At 41.3% G+C, this 17,208-nt stretch overlaps 1 protein-coding gene across 1 annotated transcript in view; it reads right to left on the bottom strand.

Moving 5' to 3' along the window:
* Positions 1 to 5,390: 5,390 nt before the first annotated feature.
* The window catches only part of LOC115102688 (G protein-activated inward rectifier potassium channel 4-like), a 28,744-nt gene continuing 16,926 nt past the window's right edge, over positions 5,391 to 17,208 (bottom strand). Inside the window, exons 3-5 of the mRNA XM_029622904.2 lie at positions 14,579 to 14,726; positions 13,541 to 14,420; positions 5,391 to 8,054 (exon numbers count right to left, since the gene is read on the bottom strand). Of these exons, the coding sequence (XP_029478764.1) occupies positions 7,699 to 8,054; positions 13,541 to 14,420; positions 14,579 to 14,668 (1,326 nt within the window). The 5' untranslated portion in view covers positions 14,669 to 14,726 and the 3' untranslated portion in view covers positions 5,391 to 7,698. The remainder of the gene's footprint in view (positions 8,055 to 13,540; positions 14,421 to 14,578; positions 14,727 to 17,208) is intronic.

Raw genomic sequence — 17,208 nt, 5'->3', positions numbered from 1 at the left:
CGCAGACATCTTTGAATCTTAATTCTGCTTTTTTGGAAAACATGGTCGCATAAAAAACAAACATTTTTTTATTCTGTTACCAAACTTTGCATCTGCACAGTTCTTCCATTAAATATGTTTTTGTGAAATTTTATTTTATTTCTTCAAAGTAGTTATTGTGCATAGTTGTATGGTTTTTGTTTGGCATACATTTAAAGTGAAAAATCTGAGTCAAAGCGTAATTCCATTACCGTGGAAATTCCCATCTACAAAAAAAGCTAATGTGTCTACAAAAAGCTAATGTGTAGGCTAAATACACTATTGCAGATTTGATTGAATTGAGCCACAACCTATTTACTTTGAAGGTTAACTTGGAATGCATTGCTGCTGTGGATGACTTGCCACTTGTGGAATACACTGTATTGTATTAGTTCATGATAGGTTGGTGTATGAAGGACAGAATTGAGGCCTCTTAACCCCGCAGGTTCACATATTGCATTCGGAGACCCCTTCACCTTTCCCAAATTCTGTTAACCTTGTTTTAAAATGGATTACATAAAAATGTTCCTCATCAGTCTACATACCCCATAATGACAAAACAAAACAGGTTTTATAAATGTTTTTTTTTTTTTTATGATAAAAAAAGATATTTAAAAAAAGATACCTTATTTACATAAGTACTCAGACCCTTTGCTATGAGACTCGAAATTGAGCTCAGGTGCATCCTTTTTCCATTGATCATCCTTGAGATGTTTCCACAACTTCATTGGAGACCACCTGTGGTAAATTTAATTGATTTGGAAAGGCACACACCTGTCTATATAAGGTGCATGTCAGAGCAAAAACCAAGCCATGAGGTTGATGGAATTATCTGTAGAGGATTGTGTCGAGGTACAGATCTGGGGAAGGGTATCAAAAACTTTCTGCAGCATTGAAGGTCCCCAAGAACACAGTGGCCTCCATCATTCTTAAATGGAAGAAGTATGGAACCACAAAGACTCTTCCTAGAGCTGGCCGCCCGGCCAAACTGAGCAATTGGGGGAGAAGGGCCTTGGTCAGGGAGGTGACCAAGAACCCGATGGTCACTCTGACAGAGCCCCAGAGTTCCTCTGTGGAGATGGGAGAACCTTCCAGAAGGACAACCATCTCTGCAGCACTCCACCAATCAGACCTTTATGGTAGAGTGGCCAGACGGAAGCCACTCCTAAGAAAAAGGCACATGACAGCCCGCTTGGAGTTTGCCAAAAGGCACCTAAAGGACTCTCAGACCATGAAAAACAAGATTATCTGATCTGATGAAACAAATATTGAACTCTTTGTCCTGAATGCCAAGCGTCACTTCTGGAGGAAACCTGGCACCATTGCTACAGTGAAGAATGGTGGTGGCAGCATCATGCTGTAGGAAAGTTCTTCAGGGACTGGGAGACTAGTCAGGATTGAGGGAAAGATGAACGGAGCAAAGTACAGATAGATCCTTGATGAAAACCTGCTCCAGAGCGCTCAGGACCTCAGACTGGGGAGAAGGTTCACCTTTCAACAGGACAACGAGCCTAAGGACACAGCCAAGACAATGCAGGTATGGCTTCGGGACAAGTTTCTGAATGTCGAGTGCCCAGCCAGAGCCCGGACTTGAACCCGATTTAACATCTGTGGAGAGACCTGAAAATAGCTGTGCAGCGACGCTCCCCATCCAACCTGACAGAGCTTGAGAGGAACTGCAGAGAATGGGATTAACTCCGCAAATACAGGTGTACTAAGCTTGTAGTGTCATACCCAAGAAGACTTGAGGTGTAGTCGCTGCAAAAAGGTACTTCACAAAGTACTGAGTAAAGGGTCTGAATACTTATGTAAATGTGATTTTCTGTTATTTTGATACATTTGCAAAAATGTCTAAAAAGCTGTTTTTGCTTTGTCATTATAGGGTAGTGTGTAGATTGATGAGGGGGAAAAAAACCGATTTAATCCATTTCAGAATAAGGCTGCAACATAATGTGGAAAAAGTCAAAGTGTCCGAATGCACTGTACAGAAAGAACTTGAATTGTTGCAGCTGTTTGTATTGTTGTCCTTCGGTGGCTAGCTAGCTACCTAAAATGGTCCCTTTCCTAAATTAGCCATGGATAGAGATAGGGATTTGTATTTGTGGTTTTACTTAATTCTCCCTACTGGCCAATGATTATAACAGTGTTTCTGATTCAACCATTAATACATACATTGTTGTGCCCCTGGCCTGAGAGGATGGAAGTTCAATATGTAGCTAGATGTAAAAGGCTAACGTTAACTAGCTAACGTTGCCCATGAATGAAAGTTAGGCTAGCGAGCAAACATTTTAGCTCGGTAGTTTAGGACAACAAAAAATGAAAGCTTGTACTGTATGACAGAGAGATAGACCGTTTGGTCAACATGAAAGAGAAGAGGATGGCATTGGTGTTTCTCTACAAGTAGGGTCAACATGATTTTTATACTTGCACACATACCTACACACGCACACAGAAATCAGAACCATTGACAGCCAATTCATATGTAGCTTGTGTTGATTTGGATTAAATTGTTTTTGGTATCTTTTAGTTGTCACTTTATTAGACTAAGCAGAGGTGATTTGATGATTTTGAAATGTTTAAGTTTAAATGGTGCTGGTATAGTGGAGGCAGCTCCTGTTTTCTTTGTGACTTGCAGTAACCCTCTTTGGTTCTGAATCAATAGTTGTTTAGTGGTCCAAAAATGTTGTAAACATTAACTTGCATGACCATGCTGTCTGTTACGTGCTTTGTGGACATCACCGGGCAGAGGTTGCTCTCCGGTTTTGTAATAAAACAAGTGTGGTTTAATTTATTCTGCTATTCTGTGATTATTTTCTGTATTTCTTCTATCCAGAGGGAGCATCACGTGACTAGGGACAAGATCTGTGACTTGCTTTGCTCTCCGGAGCAGTGCGCCTTTGAAAAGAGTGATTACTGGGGTGATGTTAAGTGTTGTGGAGCAACTGAAATTGAAAATTCCCTGTGCCAGTGACGCCTGCCGTTTTGTGTGACGCAGACCCGGTGGCAAGCGTGGTGAAACTGAGAAGACACTGTCTGTCCTTTTGGGTTTTGAAGCAGAGTCTTCACCTGACAAAGTCATGTTAGGATATATCAGTTAACATTGAGGGCTTTTGTGCCAAATCCACTAAGGTGTTTCAGATGCCGAGCTTATGGTCATATTGTAGCAGTGTGTAGGTGGGAGATTCAGAGATGTGAGAAGTGTGAAGAGGGCATGGGACAAAGTAATGTGTAGTATCGGTGGAAAAAACTGTGTCAATTATGGGGGTGCCCATGTTGCTGGGGATCAGAAGTGACCGGTGTGAGAGAGACAGGTTGAGATGGCCAGGGTCAGAGTAGAACAGAAGGTGTCATATACTGAGGCAGTGAAGAGAGTAGGGGATGATTCGTCAAGGGTGAGTAGTAGACTTAGGCCAGTACAGAGTGATACAAATTTGTGCTTCAGTAAAGTTAACTTCTTAGCATTCATTGCCATGGTTATCAATTGTACCTCAGAAATGGAACGTAAATCACAGAAACATTATTTTGTGGTGGCAGTTGCGGAGAAGTACTTGGGTGTACAGAAGAGTTTACAAGGTGTTTTGAATGAAAGAGTCCCGTCCGCCCAAGCCATCGGCCTGGTGTAGGATCAGTTAGGGTCAAAGTAGTGGAATGGGGTGGTGATTTGTATACATTTATGAAATAGTGGTATATGTAGGTGGAGGGTTAGTTGGTTGCAATTCTTTCCTTTTTCCCCTCCTTTTACATTTTTCTATCACAAAATGTAACGGGATTGAACACACACTACTGTACAGTAGGCGGCAGCATGCAAACAAAATGTGCAAACTCCATGATACCAAAGAATAAGTAATCAAGATTTTAAATTATGTTTTTGTCAAATACTATAATTATTTGAACTTCTTGGGGTCAATTTGCAGCGTACAAAGGATTTATAATAATGTTCCAGCCCCCCCGACCATCCACTCAAATCATCCCGCGGCTGAATGTAGTTGATGACCCCTGCCATAGGGACTATGGTGACGACATACAAGATATCGAAAAGTTGTTCTCCATGGATATTCAATTGCATTTAGTGTCAATTCTAACGATCCAACTGAATTTTTTCTTTAAGATTATATGCATTTTTAAACACTACACGTATGCCACTGGCTTCTGATTTAGCTCTGTGTGAAGAAGCCTATCCTCGGCTTTACCCTTCTGACTACAATGCATTAGTTATTGAATCGTTCTTTTGATTTAGCTGAGGGGAACTGATCAAAGTGTGAAACGCTCTACCTTAAACAACTGATCCTTGATTCTGATACGGTTTTGGAAACCTTGAACACTCAACTTATTTATCACCCCCAAAAAACTTTACAAATGGACTGGAAAAGATACACTGGCTACTGTTCGATGTTTTACCACAGATTTCCACCAAGGTTTTTTGTGTAGCACAGCTTCAAGCCAAGGTTTTTTGTTCCCTCCCAAGTTACCATTTGTAGTTCAGGTCAATGTGCAACGCGAAATACCTCTGTGGGATTCTGTGTTAAAACAGCAGACAGTAAGTGTATCTGTCACGCCTACTCCTGCTCCTTCTGGCTCCCATCGTTAGCACACCTGGACTTCATCACCACCCTGATTACGCTCATATAACCCTTACCAACCTCAGTCATCAGGCAGCATTTGTTCTGGTTTCATGTTTAGACCCTTCTCTTGATTTGTCACACACCATGACCACCATCATTATTAAACTCACCATCTGCTTCCTGACTCCCAGCAGTCACATTAGAGTTCAGAAATCTGCATTTTCAAAACGCAGACCATCAATAAATCTGAATTCCTAGGCTAGGCTAGGCTACCCTGCCGCCCCAAGTTAATCATGCATTTCACCAGAGGATAGTTGGCAACAACGACGAAATATACCAGAGGTACACGTTGGTGAATTCTCATCCGACTGGAGAAATGGGGCGGCAGGGTAGCCTAGTGGTTAGAGCGTTGGACTAGTAACCGGAAGGTTGCAAGTTCAAACCCCCGAGCTGACAAGGTACAAATCTGTTGTTCTGCCCCTGAACAGGCAGTTAACCCACTGTTCCTAGGCCGTCATAGAAAATAAGAATTTGTTCTTAACTGACTTGCCTGGTTTTTGTTTGGTAAAACACCACAAACCCCAGAGGTGCCTTACTGCTATTATAAACTGGTTACCAATGTAATTAGAGCAGTAAAAATAAATATTTGGTCATGCCCGTGGTATACCACAGCTGTCTGTAATGGGTGCATGTCAGTGGAAGGGAAGTCAGGCGCAGGAAAACGAACTTGGTATAAACGGAGTCGTTTAATAAGTGCAAAACCAAAATATACAACAAAAAGATATATATAAGTGGGTACAAAACCCGTCGCACCCGACACATGACTTGCATATAACATACAATTTAAACAATCTCCGACAAGGACATGAGGGGAAACAGGGGGTTAAATACACAACATGTAATTGATGGGATTGGAACCAGGTGTGAAGGAAGACAAGACAAAACCAATGGAAACTGAAAAATGGATCAGTGATGACTAGAAGGTCTGGGGACATCGAGCACCGCCCGAACAAGGAGAGGGACCGACTTCGGCGGAAGTCGTGACACTGTCAGACCGTGGTATAGCACAGGGATCGAATCACTTAGTTTATAATAAAGGTTATACAACACATGGGTCTAATACTGAATGCTGATTGGTTAAAACCTCATTTCAGCCGGTGTCTATTCCACTAATACCACCAGCTAAATCTATGACTTTAAAATGGCTATTTACGCCGTTCCTCTCTCTAACTGCGCAATCCACTGTCTCATCAACCCAGCCAGGCAATTTATAAACTCTCCACTGTAAAAAGCATCTAGTCATTATCTCACATTTCTTTTAGACTAACATTTAGTTTTCAACAGCAGAGATTTGTATTAACATTGCTGTCTGATATTTGCAACATTGTTTCAATATTCCCATTCGATGTAGCATGCACAGTAATGAACGTGTTGGGATGAGACAGACAGGCAGGCAGCTTTTCTCAGCCAGTCGAAATCATGAATCAGCATAATGTTTTATGGATGTATACAAATAAATATCAATAGAAAACAGGTAAAACGAACTGAAGTGCAGCTCGGTTGCAGTCTGTCCAGCTTCAGTTTGAAGAGATTGTGTTAGCTGTGTTGTTGGCTAGCTCCTCTGAACAACAGTGTCCTGATGAGAGAGCACATTTTCTATGTCAGGTGAAATCGCACACCATTAGCTCATTGTTATGGATGTATCCAAATAAATGGCATTATCATGGCTGTGGTGGTCTACGCCACTCGGCTTCGCCTCGTACACATTGACCGCAATGTGGTCAATGGTTCAAATGAGAACCCAAGAGGGCTGGGTATGGTCCCTTGGGTTTTCTAGAGCTACCTCTGCCCTGGACTACATGACAACAATTTGTATAACATGTAGTATGCCTGTCACCTTAGCGATCACATGTAGGACTTTGATTGTGTATGATTTGATTTATGTATAATTGGATTTTTATGTGATTTGACGGTATTATGTCATTTTGCTTTCAGTGGCAGTGCAGTATTCCTTGTTTACAATTAGAATGGGTGCAATTTTAAGGGACCCCTGCTGCTTCATTATGATAAACACACCTTTCACCATACTTGACAATATCACAATTTGCTTGTGTTTGGGTTTTTTACACCTTGTCTGATGATTAATGACTGAAATATATGATTACATAACAATTTAGAATGATTATTCCTTCCCTTCATATTTTTCTTATCAGGCTTGGAAGAAGTTGGAGTGAGACCCGAGAGGACCAGGTTGTGCTTGTCATGACGTTCTACAGCCAGTAGAGGGAAATCTTCACCAAGGTAAGACTCAATATGGCAGAACGTCCTCTAAACACCTATCAACCTATCTGTGTCGATGTAAAATGAAAAAATAAACAAAAAAGGCTTCAATCATTTCAATTTCCATGATAAGCGCTCAATTATTTATTAGGTTGTAGGCAACGCCCACTAATAGCAAACATTTCCAAAATGCCTTGAACAGAACCATTTGTGAAGCCAACAAAATGGTGCAAGAAATCCAAAACATAACTTTAAACAATTAATTCAAAGGCAAAGGCCTTTCATACTTAGTGATTTAAGATTTGAATACAAGGTAAATATTAATTCACGAAAATGAACACATGTAAGAAAAATGTGAGTATCAAAATACTTGAAATGGATGGGCATTTGGCCAGGCCTCCTTTAATTCATCCTCTTTTAGTCATTCTTACACACATCTAGTCTAGTACAAAGTATTCAATCATTTACATCCCATTACTTGAAACTTTTAAAATCATATTCACCCAGTTATCCAAGTTGTTTTAGATCAGAATATTGGCACTAAATGCTGTATTAAAGAAATGATGAGTCAGAGTGAAGACTTACTTTTGGTCCCTCTAATAGCAGTCAAAAACTATAGGATATCATAGTTTATGTTCGACACTTCATCAATTGATGAAGTTTGATATCAAAGCCATTTGAGACATTGAGTGACTTGCACAAGTACTTCTTGCCTATCTTCATGATGTTGAGGTTTTGAAATCTTGCCTCTTGTAGCCTCTGTTCCATGTATGAGCTTGTTTTAAACCAGTGAGCAGCATCATCCGATGACACGGTCTGTGTTTTCACCAATGCACACTCATTCATGCCCATCATCCATCCTGTTAGCATCCCCATTGCTAACGTTATCCCCCTCTCCATGCCCTATCGCCTCCACCTCTTCCTCCCCACTGTCTTTCTCCTTCTCTGGATGTGGTGGGGGCGGCTCCAGGACTGGAGGTGGGGACCGGGGAGGTAGGGGGATAGCCTCTCCCTTCTTGGCCAGCTCGACTAGCTCTCGGGCAGAGGAGGTGGGGGTCGGGGTAGGGTAGGTGTGGTGGAAGGATTCATAGTCCACCTCGTAGAAGCCCTCCTCTAGGGAGAGCACAGGGGTGAAGCGCTCCCCCCACATGACCTCTGAGTCTAGGTAGGAGCTGCGCGCCTGGCATGTCATTCCTGGAGAGAGAAGGGGGAGGGAGACAGACATTACTGACATGAAATAGAGGATAGGAACTTTAAATGACTGTGTGATTGGGTATGATCTAAATGTTTATTTTAAAGCCCTTGTCATGGAACTATACTAAGACCTAGACTCAAGCTGCGTCGTTGTGATTTGTGGATCTAATTAAGATTCACTATGCTTTGTCTCCTCTACTTTAAATGAGCTGTACTCCTTTCATTGAACAAACATTTTTGGAAATAGGCTGAAGAGTGGTTCTAATACAGAGATGTGCATCTTCTCTTTCAATCACACACATGTACACACATCAAACACACAGATGCAGAAACACATACAGATAAATAGATAAACACACACAAACACACACACACCTTTCTGAATATATATCTGTGGATTGCCTATAAAAAGCTTGTGAGCATTTTCATCCGATGCTCAAGTGAACCTTGAAGAGCCACATCAATTACAGTACATATTATCCACAGGAATGCTGAAACAAACCAACTGACTATGCACAGCCAGCACCAGGGGTATATCAAAGCAGACAGACCAATGTACAAACACACACACACACACACACACTAAGAGAAGTAAGAGGTTCCGGGTTGGATGATTCACAACCTTATGATGTATCAACAGTTATTTTTTTCAGCAGCCATAATGTAAATATATACTGTATATCTTAATTTTCATTTCACCTGCAGCAAATGTATTAAATTATAATGATATAGCTGTAATTCTTTGAATGTAAACAGCACGCTAAATGAATAAGAAAAATACTGGCAATTCAATGGTATCATGTATACAGTGGGATACCTACATACTGTGCCTGATGATGATATTTAATATACAATTAACATACCAATTAGCCTACGTATTTTCATGAAGCATTTAGAAAAATGAAACAAAGCCTTTGAGCATTGTGTGAATAAGAGATAAACAGCTGTCACCCCTTCTGCCGCCCCGGCGTTCGACGTCGCCGGTCTACTAACCACCGGTCCTGGCAACCCATATTATGCACACCTGACAACCATTATTACGCACACCTGGACTTCAGTACTTTGATTACTTCCCTTTTATTTAGCCCTCATTCTTCAGGCAGTCTTGGTTTTCATGCCCAGTACGCTACTCTTGTTTTGTATATCGTCATGTTCTTTCTTATTAAACTCACCAACTGTACTTGTTTCCTGACTCCCTGCTCCCATTCTTTAAGCACCTGAGAGATTAAAACCTCTTGAATCTAGGGGGCACTATTTTCATTTTTGGAAAAATAACGTTCCCAAAGTAAACAGACTATTTTGTCAGGACAAGATGCTAGAATATGCATATAATTGACAGCTTAGGATAGAAAACACTTTAAAGTTTCCAAAACTGTAAAAATATTGTCTGTGAGTATAACAGAACTGATATTGCAGGCGAAAGCCTGAGAAAAATCCAATCAGGAAGTGACTCTTATTTAGAAACCTCTGCGTTCCTAAGCGTCCCTATTGAGCAGTGAATGAGATATCAACCAGATTCCTTTTTCTATGGCTTCCCTAATGTGTCTAGTGTCACAATACATAGTTTCAGGCTTTTATTTTGAAAAATGAGCCTGAACGTCATCATTGCGTCAATGGTCAGCTGGAGTCTCTCAGAGTGTTTTGTGCGTAAGGGACAAATGCGGCCATTGTTTCTCTCTTTCCTACTAAGAAGCCATCTGTCCCGGTTGATATATTATCGAATAGATATTTGAAAAACACCTTGAGGATTGATTATAAACAACGTTTGCCATGTTTCTGTCGATATTATGGAGCTAATTTTGAATATTTTTTGGCGTTGTCGTGACCGCAATAGTTATTTCGGCTACAAAAATAATATTTTTGGAAAAAAGGAACATTTGCTATCTAACTGGGAGTCTTGTGAGTGAAAACATCCGAAGCTCATCAAAGGTAAACAATTGAATTTGATTGCTTTTCTGATTTTCGTGACCAGGTTGCCTGCTGCTAGCTAGGCATAATGCTATGCTATCGATAAACTTACACAAATGCTTGTCTTGCTTTGGCTGTAAAGCATATTTTCAAAATCTGAGATGACAGGGTGATTAACAAAAGGCTAAGCCGTGTTTCAATATATTTCACTTGTGATTTCATGAATATTAATATTTTCTAGTAATATTTATGTCCGTTGCGTTATGCTAATTAGTGTCAGTTGATGATTACGCTCCCGGATCCGGGATGGGTAGTTACAAGATTAACAGCAAACCAGTAAACTCTTTCCTACTTCAGGCAAATCCCACTTCAAGGCCAGATTGGGTTTGATCCCCGAGGGAAAAGAGCAAAACAACAAACTGTTGTCGATAGATTTAAAAAATTCAATAAAGCATCAGCTTTTAGTTTGTCCTTTGACTAAACCGTCAATATTGACATGGGATACTGAGGAAAAAAACAGCCCTTGCTGTGCGATGGATCAAACATTCTCCTTCTGTTAAATCAAAGTCTATATATTAAGTAGAATATCAAAACCAAATCTGAAGCAATAACACCCACACGGTCTGCATCCTCATAAACAAAATCGAAACTAAATTGCCTGCAGTATTATTTTATTTATTTAACCTTTATTTAACCAGGAAGGGCTCATTGAGATTAAAATCTCCTTTTCAAGAGCGCCCTGGCCAAAATAGGCAGCACTAAATCATTACAAAAAAATTACAGACAGACAACATGAAAAACTACAAGTAATCTAATAAAAACCATTGAATTCACAAAAGTATAAAACAGCAAATTAAAAACATTGACAGGTCAGGGAATCAGCCTCAAAATCCTTCATCAGTGATTTAAAAACACCAATCGGGACAAGTTCTTCCAGTCTAAAAGTATTTTGTAAGGTGTTCCAAGACGATGCCGCAGAGTACATAAACGCCCTTTTACCAAATTCAGTTCAGACATTTGGAACAGTTAGCAGGATAAAGTCCAGCGAACGAAGAGAGTACCCACCACATTTCTGAACAATAAAAATCCACAAATAAAAAGGTAGTAAACCCAAAATGGCTTTGTAAATAAAAGTATACCAGTGATTGAGCCTACGAGTGACTAGAGAAGGCCAGCCAACCCTGGTATACAAAGTGCAGTGGTGCGTAAGGGTTTTGCAGTTTAAAATAAATCTCAAAGTGCCATGGTAAAAGGTGTCAATTGATCTCAAACACTGAGCGGAAGTATTCATATATAAAATATCCCCATAGTCTAGTAAAGGCATAAATGTAGCTGATACTAGCCTCCTTCTGGCTTCAAAAGAAAAACAGGCCTTATTCCTAAAATAAAATCCCAATTTCAGCTTCAATTTTTTTGTAAGTTGTTGAATATGCAATTTAAAAGAGAGGCCGTCATCAATTAAAATTCCAAGATATTTATATGAGGTTACAACCTCAATCTCCTTGACCTGACAGGTAGTAATAGGTGAAAGGTTCAGAGGTCTATTTCTTGCTTTAGAAAACACCATTAGTTTAGTTTGTCAGTATTGAGGATAAGCTTCAATTGACACAAGGTATGTTGAACAGTATAAAAAGCAGTATGTCTTTGAGCAGTAGTTCAGTTCACTCCCCCCGCCCACTCCTGGACCGAGAATCATTGACAGTGGGTGGGAGGGGAAAAGGGAATTGGGTCATTCCATGAAGAGTGCCTTTTGCGTCCCTTTGATATTTTAAGTAGAAATTGTGCATCAATATTGAATTTTAAAAGCATGTTATATTAAATGAAGTGCCCTTTAATATAGACCATATGGATAATTCAATTATTCCACATTTTAAAATGAGTAAAGGCTTGCTAATGTGCCAAAATCCAAAATCTGTCAACCCTGTCACTTCTAGGAAGATTTTAACCCACTTATCCCTAAAATGTCTCCAAGTTTCATCATCATTATAAAGCCCTAGTCATTTCTGAAGATTATAATTTATTTCATATGACTAGTGATTCATTTACGTCTGTCCTGCATTTTAAGGTCAACCCTGTTACGTGAACTAAACTCTCATTTTAATATGGTGAAACTATTCCCTTTTAAACAGAAACATTGAACATCTAATAGTCAAATCCTAGAGTAAAAGCAGGTGAGCTGGTTCTAATCTTCTTAGCCATTTTCTGGTGTTTTGTGGTGGAAAAGTGAAAGGGTCGATCATAACACGTCAACCCTGTTACCCATAGATAGGCAGGCTAGAAATGTCTTCACAAAACCATTTTTTTGTACAGCTTGCATTCAATTGCCACTCCCTGTTGCACACAACAAGCCTCATTCCCCCTGTCACAGGGGGATTTATGGCTGATTTAAGAAGAAATGGTCAACCTGTCACGTTGGTATAAAGAGATTCAGGAGACAGACGCAGGAATGTGTAATAGGGTTTTGTATTTTACTCAAAGTACGGCGTGCCGTGTAAAGGCACGGGGACGAAGACCAAACAAACACGTAACAAAACACAGGGTAGAAACCCAAACAGAAGAGCGAGGAGAACCTCGAATAAATAGCACACTCAAACAATGATTTAACACACGGGACGAGACCTGGAATCATCTGTGCAATCCACAAGGGCACGAAAGCCCAAAACACACAGCACAGATACTCACACGCACCAACGGACATGGTAACAATAATAAACCCCACCATGGTGAACAAAGGGCACATATATACAAATACAATCAGTGGGAATAGGGACCAGGTGTGCGCAATGAAAGTTCCAGAGGGATCCGTGACACAACCCTGTTACGTTCAACTCTGTTACTTTATTTTGCACTCAATAGGCACTTACTATAGTGTATATATATATTTCTTTATCCTCTTGAGATGGGAAAACAAGTTTTTATTCAATTGAAAATGTGCTCTTTATGACAGAATTAGGTTAAATCAAACATTTCTTTTGACCAAGTTACACTTCACAAAGGGCACCAAATTGGTAGAACGACCCAATTCAATCACCATTCCAACCTGAATTCCCTCAACGTCTTCTACTCGTTTAATTTCCCAGAGGCTGTACTATTGACAGGTCTAGGATTCTCTCACAAACACACAGACGGGCTTCCCTGGAGTCCCTCCTGCTTCTCACAGCAGCCAGAAGACCCTAATAGAGGATATTAGCATACAGGACAATGCTGTGGCCATTTAGGACAGTGTAATTGCAGTCCTTGTCAAGTGCATTCACAGCCAACGTTAATTGGTGATACCCTGCAAGTCTCAAGTGATTCCTGTCAACTGCATCCTCTTTATCCCACCAAGTGAATGAATGCTTATAAACAGGGTCACACAAACCTGCATTAGATTCTCATATTATATGTTAAAGTACCTGTAATTATAGTGTTATTAATGTTATTTTAATAATCATTTTCTACATCATTATGATTACAATAAAAATCTCTCCAGGTAGAAGTTTGTCGGCACAGATCTAGGATCAGCTTACCCTCCACCAGAATGAATCTTCATCATTAGGCAGGAAATGCAAATCTGACCTTAAATTAGAAGAACCCACCTGTGGCTTCCACCATGCCCTCCAGGATGACCACTACCTCAAACTCCTCTCTCTCCAGCTGTTCCTGTGAGATGTCCCAGAAGGGACTGCCCTCGTTGAACTCGTGACAGATGATGAGTGGCGACACCAGGAAGAGCCTGTCGTCCCCCGTATCGAAGCCCACATTGATATCCGTCTGATTGAGAGGGATAAACTCCCCTTCCTTGGTCTGCTTGGAGTGGATCAGCTTGGCCCGGATGGAGGCCTCCACAATGTGTGAGTTCCTCAGGTCTCCTACCCTGAACATCAGACACAGCTTGCTGTCCCTCACAGAGATCACCGCCTTGTGGGAGAACATGAGAGTCTCGGCTCGCTGCTTGGGCTGGGAGATCTTGACGAACATGCATCCCACCATGAAGGCATTGACGATGGAGCCCAGGATGGCCTGGACTAAAAGCAGGAGAATCCCCTCTGGGCATTTATCAGTGATGACCCGGTAGCCGTAGCCGATGGTGGTCTCCGTCTCGATGGAGAAGAGAAAGGCGGAGACGAAGCCGTTGAGGTTGTTCACGCAGGGGATCCAGTCTCCATCGTCGGTGTGGTCCAGGTCTCCGCGGATGTAGGCGATGAGCCACCAGATGAGACCGAAGAACACCCAGGTGGTTGTGTAGACCAGGGTGAACACCAGCAGGTTAAAGCGCCACTTCAGGTCCACCAGGGTAGTGAAGATGTCTGTCATGTAGCGGTATTTCTCGCGCACGTTGCCGTGATGCACGTTGCACTTGCCATCCTTCTCCACGTAGCGCTGGCGCCGTTTCCTCAGGGTACGTCCTGAACGGTTGGAACCTTTACCGCCCCCACCTTGCCTGCCACCCACCACCATGGTCCGGTCTGTGGGCACCTGTGTGTTGTTCGTGTGAGAGAAAGAAAGAAAGAAAGAAAGAAAGAAAGAAAGAAAGAAAGAAAGAAAGAAAGAAAGAAAGAAAGAAAGAAGAGGGTTAATGAATTAACAAAGTAAGTTATTGCTAAATTGATCACTTCCATCAAAACTTCCGTGACCTTGTTTTTGGTAGTATCCCATCTTGGTTTTGACAGCTTTTGGTCCTGTTTCTCCACATCCTGTCCAAAACGCCCTTTGAAGCAATTCATGGCCTCGAAGCGTTGGGCCACAGTCGCTGTTTCTGGCCCCAAACAGTACGCTTTCTAGCTGGAAAACATAAAAGCATATTTACATGAAAGATTATTCAAAGTCCACTGTGTAGTGGACTAGCGACAAACCTGTGACATTTCACGTCAAACTGAAATGAGGTGTGGTGGTTTTTTAGTAACACCAGAAATCCATCATAAAATATAAAAGAGCCAACACAAGCTTTTATGAACAGCTCTCCATATCAACTCATTATTGCTGTTCACCTCTGTCAGCCTGGACAGGCAAGGGTCAGAGACATGGTTCATTTCTGCCATTGATCGGCAACAGCAGACACCCTCAAGCCAAACAGAGAACCCGCCAGTAATTCATTATGCTCAGAACCACTTCACAGTTTTAAATCCCATCTTCCCACATACACACTGGGGCACAAACACTGGCACGCACGCACGCACACATGCACACACCACATGACCCTCTCTTTTTCACAGCTAACTATGTGACTCCTAGCTCACTGTAGAAAGGATCAAGTGAAACCCTTTTAAGTGAATCTGCCTCACTATGCCTTTTGTCATCCTCCCAAATCGCTCCAGTCAATCCAGATCTATCCACCACCGCGGTGTGTGACTTGCAAGATTCTAAAGATGAGAACGACTGAACTTCAGATGGGTTGCAGACTACTGGAGATGTAGATTGCATGATCAGCAACCTAAGACTTATCTCAGTTAGTTGCACTGCGACTTGCAATGTCTGCCACCAGCAAAACAAAACAACTCAGCTTCCTCATTTGTCGTTAAGTAGATTTGAGGGAGTATAACAGATGTAATGTGAGAGGGAGTGAGCTTCAGGGTTACTCAGATAGTCCAAGGATACTGCTCCATGGCCATGTGCTCCTTTGTATTGACAGGAGTTCAAAGCTCCTAGTTCCAGTCTCTTGTGGTCAGTGTGGGGGGCAGGGGAGGGGACAGGGAAGAAAGCCACACTCTCTCTCCCTCAGCAACACTCTCACAATCTTACTGACCTCATGTCAGCTTGTTACACTGCTGTTTTTATAAAGGTCTACAAGCAGCGTTTAAGATAAACTAATGACAAGAGTGAGTATGCGTGTCCGTGTGTGTACGTATGTGTGTACCAGTGTAGGCTCCTCAGAGGAGGAAGGGGAGGACCATCTTACTCAGTGAATTTCAGAAAAATGTACTATACTAAATATATTCACGTCACCAAATACCTGATTAAAACACACTGTTTTGCAATGAAGGGCTACAGTTGTCTCAACAACACACTTTAGGCTATTACTATGGTGTAGCCAGAGGACAGCTATTCCCCGTCCTCCTCTGGCAACATTAACTTCAATACAAAACCTAGGAGGCTCGAAGGCCTCACCCCCCCTTCCATAGACCTACATGGTAATTATGACCACTTCCGGAGGACATCCTCCAACCAATCAACACTTTTGCAATATGAACAGACATGTTGTCCATCAAATCATAGGATTAGGATCAGAGAACGAACCTAGTGTGTTGTATCGAGGTTGTGCCACAGAGCATTATGGGGGTTCTATGTGTTGAGAATCTTGGTGAGTTGGTGACATATTGGATAGAGATTGACAGTGAAGAGTAATAGTTGAGCATTTTTAGGATATTATTCCATTCAAATTCGTTTTTTCAAACTACAGGAGATAGAAGAGGTAGATTATATGTTGTTTTCTTGGTTTTAGAGCTTTATTTTTGTGTGGAGTTAGTGCAATTTATTTCAATTTGCCTTGCTAACTTTAGTAGCAAGTACTAACATCGCTCCCGAGTGGTGCAGTGGTCTAAGGCATCTCAGTGCTAGAGGCGTCACTACAGACCCTGGTTCGATACTGGGCTGTATCACAACCGGCCGTGATTCAGGGGGCCCATATGTCTGGGTTAGATTTGGCCGGGGTAGACCGTCATTGTGTTGGGCCAGGGATTGAAAGGTTGCTGGATCAAATCCCCGAGCTGACAAGAAGAAAATCTGCTCCTGAACAAGGCAGTTAAACCACTGTTCCCCGGTATGCCGTCATTGTGAATATGAATTGTTCTTAATTAACTTGCCTAGTTAAAAAAAGGTGAAATATATATTTTTTAATGAAAATACTCTGATCCGGTATTTAGGCTATTTATCAAAAAATACACATAAACAAATACACATAATCACTCCGGACAGGCACAAGCAAAAACTCATTACATAAATGTTTCAGCAGCCTAGGCTACACCTAAACATTAGAGATTTGACATGCTGTATGGGATGAAAATTAGATTTTTTTTCAGTCTGATCAACTGTAGGCTACTAATAATAGCAGGTGCATACAGCCTATGCGCCCTGTCCATCTGGTCAGGGTAAACAAATTGGTAATGTTATGTATATATAGCCCATTTGTTTGTCAGAAGAAAATGCGAATGTGATCAAATTTGATTTATATTCAAACTTGGGCTGGCTATACCTTTTCAATCCAAAATTATTAACTGGAATTAATCAATCAACATAATAGTGATGACATAGACCGTGAGTTAATTTT

Source organism: Oncorhynchus nerka, linkage group LG3 (genome assembly GCF_034236695.1).
Source record: "Oncorhynchus nerka isolate Pitt River linkage group LG3, Oner_Uvic_2.0, whole genome shotgun sequence".
NCBI classification, from domain to species: domain Eukaryota; kingdom Metazoa; phylum Chordata; class Actinopteri; order Salmoniformes; family Salmonidae; genus Oncorhynchus; species Oncorhynchus nerka.
This window is presented reverse-complemented; position numbering and strand designations above follow the sequence as displayed.